We start from the raw sequence: 13949 nt of genomic DNA on the forward strand, positions 1-13949 counted from the left end.
TTGAAACAGGTCTTCTGTTTAGTCTTCTGGCTACATTAATCCTGTGCTCTGATGTTGGGTAGTTTGCAGAGAAATATGTTCTCTGCAGAAAGGAACAGATATATGATATTTTATGTACATACTTCTTTGAGTTTCTCAGGACTTAGTGATACCATCTGTTCCAGCACTGGCAGCCATGTTGTGTACATCGGTTCCCACTCCCATCTCATGTGTGCTATTGACCTGAAAACTGGTTGTGAGTTGTGGAGGAAGAGACTCGGTGACCGTGTGGAGTCTTCAGCCTGCCTCAGTCAGTGTGGGCGATGGGTTGTCGTAGGTAGGTGGAGACACAGATTCAATTGAATGAGTAATATGAGTAATATCTTGGTCAGTTTCATTGCAATGACAAGGCTAATTCCAGGTACCGGTACCCAATAAGTAGGCATGTTAAACACTGGTAGTTTCAGCTATGATCCACAAGCATCCAGTGTTCTGCCGAGCCACGGCCGTGCGGGAATCACACAATAATTTATTGATTGCCGCATCATATTTACACTCAGTGGGACATCAGGCGTTTTGATGTGGATGAGTTTATGAAACATAATTATGGGAGTCACTGACTGTCTCAAAAACAGTTCACTTGTCTTGGACAGCTGCTTCTATTATTGAATGTAAACGTCATGATCTTTGTTTCCTTATGCGTCTCAATTTACTGAGCCTGAAAGTCACAAATGGTCCATTTAGAATTGAGTTTACACATTTTTGCAAATATAGTGGTCATATTTATGATCGTGCCAAAGATGTTTCTGCTTCAAATGATCCCCATATCTCAGAATCACCAACCACAAGTTAGCGATACACTGAATGTGTCGCAGCACCCTTGGTCGTGGGTTTCACCGAAGTGGTAAACGTCTGAGACCTGCATCACTTAGGGCTTTCCTCCCACATTAAGCTGACATGCTGTGATATAACTGGAATACTGTTCAAAACAGTGTTAAACCCAACTCACTTAACTGTCACTAGTATAGCCCCATGAAACTGACCTTTAAAGAGAACTGTTTTAACCATGGCAACTTTGTATGTTGTAGGTTGCTATGACAACTGTGTGTACGTCCTCTGTGCAGTGTCAGGAGACATCAAGTGGATATATAAAACACATGGCTGTGTCAAGAGCTCTCCAACCCTTGACCCCATCACCTCGCATATCATCATTGGCTCACATGATGGCTGTCTGCATTCAGTGGATATCTATGTAAGATTTCAGAAGATGAAACATTTTACACCCAGACGTATACCTCACCTGCACATGTTGGCATTAATCAGAGACCATAAACCGAGGGACAGGCCTCGGCAGTAGAGTATCATTACAATCACTGCCACGACTGTGAGTGTAACGGGTACATTGAGACACCCTGCTTCTTTTCTCCGTCAGCGGTCAAGATGCACCACACATGTGCAGATGCTCTTACCTGAGGACTCCCTTCGTCTAGTAAACAATCCTACGAACTGCTTGATTGCTGAGTTTGGTTTCCAGCTACGTGTATATGACGGCGGTCTGTAAATAATTGAGTCTGGACAAGACAATCCAGTGAAATATTTGATGCTATTTTCTAAGGCTAAAAAAAAGTAGTCTTGGTTCTCAGACACCGCCCACATCATCATAAAGTTTGCCGCACATTTTGTTTTTATTTCCATTTTAAATTTTTTTTAAAAAAATCCTTAAATATTCCAAATCCAATGGTATTCAAATACTGTATTCCAGTATTTTACTCATCAAGGAATACATTTTCTAGGGAGGCCCTTTCCCAGGTTGATTGTACACAACTGTTTATCTGGTTACACTGTTTATTTGGTTACATACTAGTTTGAACTAAAAAAAAGAAAAAAAAGAGGCCGCCCTCTCGCACTATATTTACAAAAGACATTGCCTGAGAACCAATTCATTCTTTTATTTTTTTAAGTCTAAAATTCGCAAAAAATCAGAAAGAAACTTTATAAATATTTTTTAGCATGGCTGCATGCACAAAATAATGGTCAAATGTTAAAATGTACTTGAATTTAATTTAAACGATGTTTGTCCAAGAAACATGTGCATGTAAGATGTAGGATAATGAAGTTTGAAGTGAGGTAATAATTTAAGTGATACCCTCTGATGGACGGTCTTTACAAAACACCCAAATAAATAACGAAAAAAAAATTATGCCACTACAAAAAATATAATAAATCTTCCGACTGACTCCAGTATCTGAGGACTTTGTTTCATATTTAATGGAATAATTTGTACTGGAAAATGGATAAATTGTGAATTTCTCGTAGGCCACTATTTTATTTTTGTATGATAGAACAATGGGATGTGATGCGATGTCGCATGAAAGTGACACTTGGTCATGCACAGCAGTGATCGTCTCCAATCAGCCCCGAGGCCCGTCCCTCGGTATATAGTCTCTGGAATCCATGTACTACAATCAAACAAATTCATTATATTCACTGAAAAAATAAGCTGTCTCTTCTGATCATTGTATATTTTGTATGATGTTGTAGAGGCAGAGGTGTGTCTGGAGGCAGGCTCTCGGTGCCGGAAGTGTATTTTCCTCTCCGTGTGTCAGTCGCCATCGTCGCCATGTCTATGTGGGCACCCTCGGCTCAAACCTACATGCTGTCAACCCTGTGAGCATAGTTATCTTAAACATGAACTTTTGTTATCCAACATTTAACTGTGTAATACCTCAACTAACCTTGTGTTATCCCAAGCCTGTCCCATTATTATCCTACGCTTAACCCTGTTATCCTCCACCTGACTTTGATATCCCAATTCTGATCCTCTGTTATCCCACACCTGCTAATGTGTTATCCTACATCTGATCCTGTGTTATCCCTCAGCTGATTTTGTTATCCCACACCTGATCCTCAGTTCTAACACCAGCTACTGTCATGTCATCCCCCCCCCCCTCCCCGTTACCCTGTCTTATCCTCAACCTAACCCTGTCTTATCCTCAACCTAACCCAGCCTTATCCTACACCTAACCCAGTCTTATCCTCCCAGTAACCCTGTCTTTTCCTCCCAGTAACCCTGTCTTATCCTCCCAGTAACCCAGTCTTATCCTACACCTAACCCTGTCTTAACCTCAACCTAACCCTGTCTTATCCTTTCCGTAACCCTGTCTTATCCTCAACCTAACCCTGTCTTATCCTCCCAGTAACCCTGTCTTATCCTCCACTTAACCCTGTCTTATTCTACACCTAACCCTGTCTTATCCTCCACCTAACCCTGTCTTATCCTTTCCGTAACCCTGTCTTATCCTCAACCTAACCCTGTCTTATCCTTTCTGTAACCCTGTCTTATCCTCCACCTAACCCAGTCTTATCCTCCCAGTAACCCTGTCTTATCCTCCACTTAACCCTGTCTTATTCTACACCTAACCCTGTCTTATCCTCCACCTAACCCTGTCTTATCCTTTCCGTAACCCTGACTTATCCTCCACCTAACCCCTTCTTATCCTCCACCTAACCCTGTCTTATCCTCCACCTAATCCTGTCTTATCCTCCACCTAACCCTGTCTTATCCTCCACCTAACCCAGTCTTTTCCTCCACCTAACCATGTCTTATCCTCCACCTAACCCTGTCTTATCCTCCACCTAACCCAGTCTTATCCTCCACCTAACCCTGTCTTATCCTCCACCTAACTCAGTGTTATCTTCCACCTAACCCAGTCTTATCCTCCACCTAACCCAGTGTTATCTTTCACCTAACCCAGTCTTATCCTCCACCTAACCCTGTCTTATCCTCCACCTAACCCAGTGTTATCTTCCACCTAACCCAGTCTTATCCTCCACCTAACCCAGTGTTATCTTCCACCTAACCCTGTCTTATCCTCCACCTAACCCAGTCTTATCCTCCACCTTATCCTGTCTTATCCTCCACCCTTATCCTGTCTTATCCTCCACCTAACCCTGTCTTATCCTCCACCTAACCCAGTCTTATCCTCCACCTAACCCAGTCTTATCCTCCACCTAACCCTGTCTTATCCTCCACCTTATCCTGTCTTATCCTCCACCTAACCCAGTCTTTTCCTCCACCTAACCATGTCTTATCCTCCACCTAACCCTGTCTTATCCTCCACCTAACCCAGTCTTATCCTCCACCTAACCCAGTCTTATCCTCCACCTAACTCAGTGTTATCTTCCACCTAACCCAGTCTTATCCTCCACCTAACCCTGTCTTATCCTTTCCGTAACCCTGTCTTATCCTCAACCTAACCCTGTCTTATCCTCCCAGTAACCCTGTCTTATCCTCCACTTTACCCTGTCTTATTCTACACCTAACCCTGTCTTATCCTCCACCTAACCCTGTCTTATCCTTTCCGTAACCCTGTCTTATCCTCCACCTAACCCTGTCTTATCCTTTCTGTAACCCTGTCTTATCCTCCACCTAACCCAGTCTTATCCTCCCAGTAACCCTGTCTTATCCTCCACTTAACCCTGTCTTATTCTACACCAAGCCCTGTCTTATCCTCCACCTAACCCTGTCTTATCCTTTCCGTAACCCTGACTTATCCTCCACCTAACCCCTTCTTATCCTCCACCTAACCCTGTCTTATCCTCCACCTAATCCTGTCTTATCCTCCACCTAACCCTGTCTTATCCTCCACCTAACCCAGTCTTTTCCTCCACCTAACCATGTCTTATCCTCCACCTAACCCTGTCTTATCCTCCACCTAACCCAGTCTTATCCTCCACCTAACCCTGTCTTATCCTCCACCTAACTCAGTGTTATCTTCCACCTAACCCAGTCTTTTCCTCCACCTAACCATGTCTTATCCTCCACCTAACCCAGTCTTTTCCTCCACCTAACCCTGTCTTATCCTCCACCTAACCCAGTCTTATCCTCCACCTAACCCAGTCTTATCCTCCACCTAACTCAGTGTTATCTTCCACCTAACCCAGTCTTATCCTCCACCTAACCCAGTCTTATCCTCCACCTAACTCAGTGTTATCTTCCACCTAACCCAGTCTTATCCTCCACCTAACCCTGTCTTATCCTCCACCTAACCCTGTCTTATTCTACACCTAGCCCTGTCTTATCCTCCACCTAACCCTGTCTTATCCTTTCCGTAACCCTGACTTATCCTCCACCTAACCCCTTCTTATCCTCCACCTAACCCTGTCTTATCCTCCACCTAATCCTGTCTTATCCTCCACCTAACCCTGTCTTATCCTCCACCTAACCCAGTCTTTTCCTCCACCTAACCATGTCTTATCCTCCACCTAACCCTGTCTTATCCTCCACCTAACCCAGTCTTATCCTCCACCTAACCCTGTCTTATCCTCCACCTAACTCAGTGTTATCTTCCACCTAACCCAGTCTTTTCCTCCACCTAACCATGTCTTATCCTCCACCTAACCCAGTCTTTTCCTCCACCTAACCCTGTCTTATCCTCCACCTAACCCAGTCTTATCCTCCACCTAACCCAGTCTTATCCTCCACCTAACTCAGTGTTATCTTCCACCTAACCCAGTCTTATCCTCCACCTAACCCAGTCTTATCCTCCACCTAACTCAGTGTTATCTTCCACCTAACCCAGTCTTATCCTCCACCTAACCCTGTCTTATCCTCCACCTAACTCAGTGTTATCTTCCACCTAACCCAGTCTTATCCTCCACCTAACCCAGTGTTATCTTCCACCTAACCCAGTCTTATCCTCCACCTAACCCTGTCTTATCCTCCACCTAACCCAGTCTTATCCTCCACCTAACCCAGTCTTATCCTCCACCCAACTCAGTGTTATCTTCCACCTAACCCAGTCTTATCCTCCACCTAACCCAGTCTTATCCTCCACCTAACTCAGTGTTATCTTCCACCTAACCCAGTCTTATCCTCCACCTAACCCAGTGTTATCTTCCACCTAACCCAGTCTTATCCTCCACCTAACCCAGTCTTATCCTCCACCTTATCCTGTCTTATCCTCCACCTTATCCTCCACCTAACCCTGTCTTATCCTCCACCTAACCCAGTCTTATCCTCCACCTAACCCAGTCTTATCCTCCACCTAACCCTGTCTTATCCTCCACCTTATCCTGTCTTATCCTCCACCTAACCCTGTCTTATCCTCCACCTAACCCTGTCTTATCCTCCACCTTATCCTGTCTTATCCTCCACCTAACCCAGTCTTATCCTCCACCTAACCCAGTCTTATCCTCCACCTAACCATGTCTTATCCTCCACCTAACCCTGTCTTATCCTCCACCTAACCCAGTGTTATCTTCCACCTAACCCAGTCTTATCCTCCACCTAACCCAGTCTTATCCTCCACCTAACCATGTCTTATCCTCCACCTAACCCTGTCTTATCCTCCACCTAACCCTGTCTTATCCTCCACCTAACCCAGTCTTATCCTCCACCTAACCATGTCTTATCCTCCACCTAACCCTGTCTTATCCTCCACCTAACCCAGTGTTATCTTCCACCTAACCCAGTCTTATCCTCCACCTAACCCAGTCTTATCCTCCACCTAACCATGTCTTATCCTCCACCTAACCCTGTCTTATCCTCCACCTAACCCTGTCTTATCCTCCACCTAACCCAGTCTTATCCTCCACCTAACCCAGTCTTATCCTCCACCTAACCCTGTCTTATCCTCCACCTAACCCTGTCTTATCCTCCACCTTATCCTGTCTTATCCTCCACCTAACCCTGTCTTATCCTCCACCTAACCCTGTCTTATCCTCCACCTAACCCTGTCTTATCTTCCACCTAACCCTGTCTTATCCTCCACCTGTGTTATTCTCATGATTCTGTTATTCTATCTCTATGTAAAGACAGAATAATTTAATATCTTCAAAGCAAGCTTGGAATTGTTTTGATGTATGCTTTCTGACATATTAATTTTTTCTGAACAGGATACCGGTGATGTGCTGTGGTCCCGAGATACAACAAAACCTGTCTTCTCCTCTCCAGCTGAGAACCACAATAGTGTTATAGTTGGTTGTGTGGATGGTAGCATATTGTGTTTCAACCATCAGGGTGACAAGGTAACAATTGTGAAATATTATCCTGAATGTAATAGTGATTTCTTATTGAAATATTAATTTAAAATAACCCGTGAAGATTCCGGGGTAGAATAGGTCTTCAGCAACCCATGCTTGCCATAAAAGGTGACTATGCTTGTCGTAAAAGGCGACTAATGGGATCGGGTGGTCAGGCCCGCTGACTTGGTTGATGCATGTCATCGATCCCAATTGTGTGGATCGATGGTCATAATATTAATCACTGGATTGTCTGGTCCAGACTCGATTATTTACAGACCGCCGTCATATAGCTGGAATATTGCTGAGTGTGGCGTTAAACAACAAACCAACCAACCAACTAATTTAAAATATATATTATGAACTGTTGAATATATAATTAGCTACAAGGCATGTGCAGTTGACTATTATGTGCATTGATTAAATGCAATATAAGGACTATGGATCCTTAAACTTAATAAGGCTGGGTCGATAATGCAAATGTCATGCTAACTTACAATGACACAGTTAACAATTACACCAAATTACACCATATGCATTAATGACAAATATGTGTGTACACCTTTAAGTGTACTGATAGTGAAGATAGTGACTTTGTTGTTGCCACAGATTTGGACTTTCTCCACTGATGGCCCAGTATTTTCCTCACCGCTGATCATAACTCCACCCCAAGTCTCTACGTGTACCTCAACTGAACCTGAGGATGTGGTGCTAGTGGGCTCCCATGACAAGCACCTGTACTGCCTCACAATGACCGGGCAGAAGCTATGGCGCTGGGCGGCAGACTCAGCCGTATACACCACACCGTTTGTCTGGCACCAGGGAGCCACACAGGAGTGGCGGCACAGGAATGGAGGGCTTGCCTCCTGGGGGACGTCCTTGGAAGAAGAACTTCATTATCAGACAGAGCTGTCTAATGGTATAGCTTTACCCTCAGCTACACATCATATGACTTTCAGCTCGGATTTAAAACTGGCAGATTCTGTCAAACAACTTTTGGTAGATCACAAGCTGAGACAAATGTGTAAATGTTCACTTCATGGAGACAAACGTAATGACTGTAAGCTAATGCTACATAAAAAGGGTTTGTACAATGTCTCCAGGATCAGCTCTATGAACTGTGTTACATGTAGTTCTGGAAAGCACAAGACTTTCCTCAGCATGATGGAAGAACCTTGTGTCAAGAAACAGAGATTTCACATTGACAACGCTTCTCATTTTAAAGTCCCGGTGTATAAACGTGATTTGTTTCATGCTGGTAATCAACAGGTTCCTGAACCATGTACAAACTCATCATCAGCTTCGTGTCAAAACCTAAGTCTGGATATTTCCTCAAAGCTCCACCCACCTGTTGTCATTGTACCAGATACAGCATTGTCCCCTCAACCTTCCTCAATGTCTGTGGACATATCAGATACAGCAGCTTATTCTGAAGGGAAAGGTTCTGGACTGAATCTTTGTCTTGATGGAAGTCATATCCACAATAACCAAACTACCCCACCTACCTCTCAACAAATATCAGGTACTATTGATCAGCATTTGAAATGTCTTCCAAAAGGACAGCTGCCTTCAGACTCAAATACCACAGTTCATGATGATACAACACGACAAGCCCAGACAGAAAACATTCCATGTGAACCCAACTCTCTGTGTACCCATGTCCGAGTCCCAAAACATCCATGTCATTGTCAAGGTTCTCAAGGCTCTTCAGAATCCTTACCAGAGTTGTCAAGCTCTGGTCCTGTCCTTGATTCATCCTTACCAGAGATGTTTGATCCTGTCTTTGACACATCCTTGTCCGATGAATCTGCCAGGAGGACCATCACAAGGGAATGCTGTGGATATGCTGTTCCTGTTCCTGTGAGCATCAGTCCTGGATGTTGCAGCAGGACGTGTAGGTCCCAAGAAGGTTCAGCAGCACCCCAGCAGGATGTCCACCCCGTTGTGTATGTGGCCTCTACCAGTGGCAACCTGACCGCTCTGTGTGTGGCCACTGGGCAGCAGCTGGCCAGTACATGTTTGCCTGGAGAAGTGTTCTCCTCTCCCATCGTGGTCGATGGACGGTTGGTGGTTGGGTGCAGAGACAATAACATTTATTGTTTCACTGTTGTTGACATTTAGAAACGGTCCAGCCTGTATCAGGTGATGTCCAAGTGCAGTGAATCAGGATATTGACAATATGTGCAAAATCTTTCACCAAAATTGATTGATAAAAAAATAATAGTCTTGGTTCTCAGGCACCGCCCACATCATCAGTAAGTCTGCATTTTGATTTTATTTACATTTTCAATTCTTTTTATAAAATCCTAATACTTAAAAACAATGTGATCCAATATATCACGCAATTTCTTCCCTTTACAAGCGCACTGCTTTGCTGCGCATATCGTATTATGGTCATGGCAGCAATAGGAGTTTGTATGCTTGTTTATGTATGGAGGCCCTTTCCCAGATTGATGGTACACAACTGTTTATTTGGTTACATACTCGTTTGAACAAGCGGAAAAGAAAGAAAACACACCGCCCGCACACCTGCACTATCTTTTCAAAAATCATTGCCTGAGAACCAATTCTTTTATGTTTTAAGCCTTATATATTATTCAGTGAACAGGCTGGAGAATCAAGGGAGGTCACCAAGCACATGACAGGTACAGGGTCATGAAATATCACAATTATCTTGAGGGTCGTGAAATAACAATTATCTTTAGAGTCTTGCATTTGACAGATACGTTTGGGTAGAACATGAAATATATATTTGTGATACTTATGATAGCAAATAACTGGCATTTGACAATAACAAATATCTATTATACAAAATGTGATCACTGTAACCATGGTAACCTGAATGTGGTTATTTGAGGTTGTGTAAGTAGCATGAGCTAAATCTGATTTACAACATGCTGAGAAGACAAATTCATATGGCAGCAATCACTTGCAGAGAAAGTGCAATATTATTGACAATTGGTGCATTTACCATTATACATGTTATGAAACAACATATCAACACTTTTATGATATTCTTTTATTTCTATACTCAATTACTCATACTTGTATGATGAAATAGGGCAGTTCTTTACAGACATATTTATTTATGTATTTTATTCTTTTATGTTGTCCTGATGAAATGAATGTATTGATCTTCCATCTAAGTGAAAGTCACAATATTGTGGGGCGGTCGGGTAGCCCAGTGGTTAAAGTGTTCGCACATCACGTCGAAGACCTGGGTTCAATTCCCGACATGGGTACAATGTGTGAAAAACATTTATGGTGTCCCCTGCCGTGATATTGCTGGAATATTGCTAAAAACTGCGTAAAACCATACTCAATCGTTCACTCACTCACAATATTGTGTCTCCTTGTGTTCTCAAACCAAACAGTTCGTCCCGAGTATGTTTCTAGGTTTGTCAGCACCATATCCATGCTCCTGGTTTCACTAAAGTGATAAATGTCCGAGACCTGCATCACTTTGGCTTTTCTCCCACATCAAACTGACACTTTAAAGAGGCTTTAAACTCAACTCACTCACTCTCAACTCACTCAGTCTCAAACTATGTCTTTTTTTGTGAAGCTCTGAGTTGTGAAGGGGCGTGGGGTAGTTGAGTGGTTAAAGTGTTCGCTCGTCATGCCAAAGACCTGGGTTGATTCCCGACATGGGTACAATGTGTGAAGCCCATTTCTGGTGTTATTGGTGGAGTATTGGTGGAATATTGCTGAAAGCAGCATAAAACCCTACACACTTACTCACATTTAGTGAACAGAGATGATGTCTTTCGGGAATGCTGTGATGTTACCCTGGAAGTGGAAGATGCCAGGATACATGCCGTAGATGCCGACCCTGATAACAATACCCACTTGGTCAACAGAATGTGCAACAACAAAAACAACTAAAAAAAGCCCTAAATCAAAGTTGTTCTGATAAATATTGATCCAGTTTCATTTTTAATTAATGTGGTACCATTTTCCCAAGCTGAATGGGATTATGAAAAAAAAATAAAAAATTGTCAAGTATTCATGAACAGTCCAGATTTCCGTGCTTTAATTTTCATTTAAACACGTTTTTCAAGCAATCATAATGGAAGGCACGCTCTCTTTCATTTCATAATTAAGAACATTTCACCATAGTACAGACCTACATCACAATATGGCACAGTAGGAGTCGGTTTTACAAGACTACCTGGAGGTCAAGTATGCAGGCAATATCATACATGTCTTAGTTAGCAAGGAATATAATGTAGAAGGATACTAGTACAATTATGTTTTTCAGATAAGTGTTTTCATTTAACTGACTTGGGCTACTGTTCAAAACAACACCAGGATCAGCGTATGTTTACTGAGCATGTTCCGGTTTAAGCTCTTGTCATCTCTTTGGTGTTTAGCATCACTATTATCTTACTGACCTGGGTGCCGTTGTACAAAGCGATCTTACCGCTAAGGTGATCGTAACTCCTAACCTTAACATAGACTTACGACAGTCGTAGCGCTAGGGTTGTTTTGTACAACGACACAACGATTCATAGTGTATTGTGAACGGCATAGCCCTTTTCACAGGTTATGGTCAAAAGGACCTCAAACACATTGGTCAGAAGGGCCACTGTAAAAAGTCAAAAGGGCCACTGTAAAAAGTCAAAATGGCCACAAACCAAAAGCTTACCGAAGACAATTTACACACGCAGGTTTCACTATAGATCAAAGGTCAATCAACACAGTACCGAAGCATGTATTACAAAAGCCTAGAAGAAACGACACCAAAACGTGTTACTAATGATCAATCTTTATTGTTAAGTCCTTTGATTTATTGAAATATAGTAACAACACAAATAGAACTAACACTATTTATTAGAATTCTTTATGTTATACTATTTCATGTGGCTCATTTGATTTTTTGGTGTTTGCGTTTTAACATAGGTTTGTTCCCCTTTTAACAGCCATATCAGTCCTATTTGTGTAGACATGCTGTACATGCTGTATAGTGCTACCATGCAGCGATGCTTTACTTACTCTCTATTATTATATCTGTGATAACAGGAGATCAAGGACTGTTTGAAAACAGTACAGCAGTACATTGCGGGGTGTGGAAATACACATATCGCATTTCCTCTAATAAGCACCAAGGCGCTTATTTGAACAAGCTTCCAAACCCGGCAGGTATGAGTCCTGGTGGTAAGAGACCCAGCGCTAAACAACTACGCCGTTGCATAATACACATGGAAGCTTCTAGCACAGTATGGTCGTAGCCTTGGACTCTTCTGTTGCTGAAGACCGGAAGTTCTAAAACGGGACCCTTCGTTTCTAAGTTTTTTATTTCTTCCAGGGAGGGGTAATTTAAAGGCAACATGCCCGCCGCTTACTGGAAACCATATTAGAGATCGTCACGGTATGGCTGAAATACTGCCGATGTGACGTAAAGCATAAATTCACTCGCTCACTCACTCACCCATATTAGAGACACGTCACGTACAAGAGGAAAAACACTGTACGGATGGCCGATGTCATGTCTATGGTACGTAACCCTGATCTTTAGGATGCGGATTGTCCGGTCGCATTACATTCAAATATTTTACTCCCATACGACAACTCTTCTACATACCGTATTAGGAGAACCCATTCTGGAAAGAGAGTCAAAGAGTCCCTTTAAACCTGACGTCCGTGATGTAACTGGAGTGCCTTGCCGGTGTTGAATATTGTCAGTGTTGATGTATACGCGAGATATATACATTTGCTTCTAATTGTTGTGACTTGTGTGTTGTATTCTGTGTCGATTACTAGCACACTATTAAGAATAAAGATTGGAGATTTACCTTTTGTTTGTCTCGTTACCGGTATTACTTTTGATCAATGTCAGCAACAACCACAGAACCCCCGACAGTTGGCACAAGCACTGCAGGCAGAGTGGGTGAACATTCCACTCCACAGGCCACAATTCGGGATCTGATTGCTTCTACACGTATACAAATGACAATGATAGTGATAGAAACGTCTACACGTATACAAATGACAATGATAGTGATAGAAACGTCTACACGTATACAAATGACAATGATAGTGATAGAAACGTCTACACGTATACAAATGACAATGATAGTGATAGAAACGTCTACAAGTGTACAAATGACAATGATAGTGATAGAAACGTCTACACGTGTACAAATGATAGTGATAGAAACGCCTACACGTATACAAATGACAACGATTCTGATAGAAACGTCTACACGTATACAAATGATAATGCTAGTGATAGAAACGTCTACACGTGTACAAATGACAACGATTCTGATAGAAACGTCTACACGTATACAAATGACAACGATTCTGATAGAAACGTCTACACGTATACAAATGACAATGATAGTGATAGAAACGTCTACGCGTATACAAATGACAATGATAGTGATAGAAACGTCTACACGTGTACAAATGACAATGATAGTGATAGAAACGTCTACACGTGTACAAATGACAATGATAGTGATAGAAAAGTCTACACGTGTACAAAGGGGACTTACTGATAGAAGCGCTCGGTTCCAAATTAAAATAAGAGGTATCTACTCTACAGTCTTAATGCTGAGTGAGCCGCCCCTGTTCTCTGCAGCTGAAGTCCTTCATCGTTATGGGTACCATACCATAACATGATACTATGACATACCATGACATACCACATGACATGATTATTTACAACAAGAAAAACAGTCGACCAGTATCTAATCCTTCAATCCAAAAACAAACAACACAAGCAGCTTCACTGAAATTCCATTTGTTTATATTAATGCAATTAGCATACACTATACATTACATCAGTTAGTTGAAAGTTATCAATTTCCGGCTGACGTCACCATTCAAAATAAAAAGCAAAAAATCCATTCCATCATGGAGGCTTAAGCCGAACGATCCAAATCCTGTGTTATCACTGCCCACAACTGTTACACCTGATGGTGTGCTCGTTCTTGCCGACA

At 42.4% G+C, this 13949-nt stretch overlaps 1 protein-coding gene across 1 annotated transcript in view; it reads left to right on the forward strand.

The window, feature by feature from the left end:
* The window catches only part of LOC124143695 (beta-alanine-activating enzyme-like), a 43159-nt gene extending 30363 nt beyond the window's left edge, over positions 1–12796 (forward strand). The window contains exons 13-17 of the mRNA XM_046512749.2: positions 165–316; positions 1068–1231; positions 2521–2646; positions 6877–7008; positions 7612–12796. Of these exons, the coding sequence (XP_046368705.2) occupies positions 165–316; positions 1068–1231; positions 2521–2646; positions 6877–7008; positions 7612–9123 (2086 nt within the window). The 3' untranslated portion in view covers positions 9124–12796. The remainder of the gene's footprint in view (positions 1–164; positions 317–1067; positions 1232–2520; positions 2647–6876; positions 7009–7611) is intronic.
* Positions 12797–13949: the final 1153 nt, after the last annotated feature.

The sequence above is a fragment of the Haliotis rufescens genome, unplaced genomic scaffold, assembly GCF_023055435.1.
Source record: "Haliotis rufescens isolate VD_foot unplaced genomic scaffold, xgHalRufe1.0.p SCAF_7, whole genome shotgun sequence".
Classification (NCBI taxonomy): domain Eukaryota; kingdom Metazoa; phylum Mollusca; class Gastropoda; order Lepetellida; family Haliotidae; genus Haliotis; species Haliotis rufescens.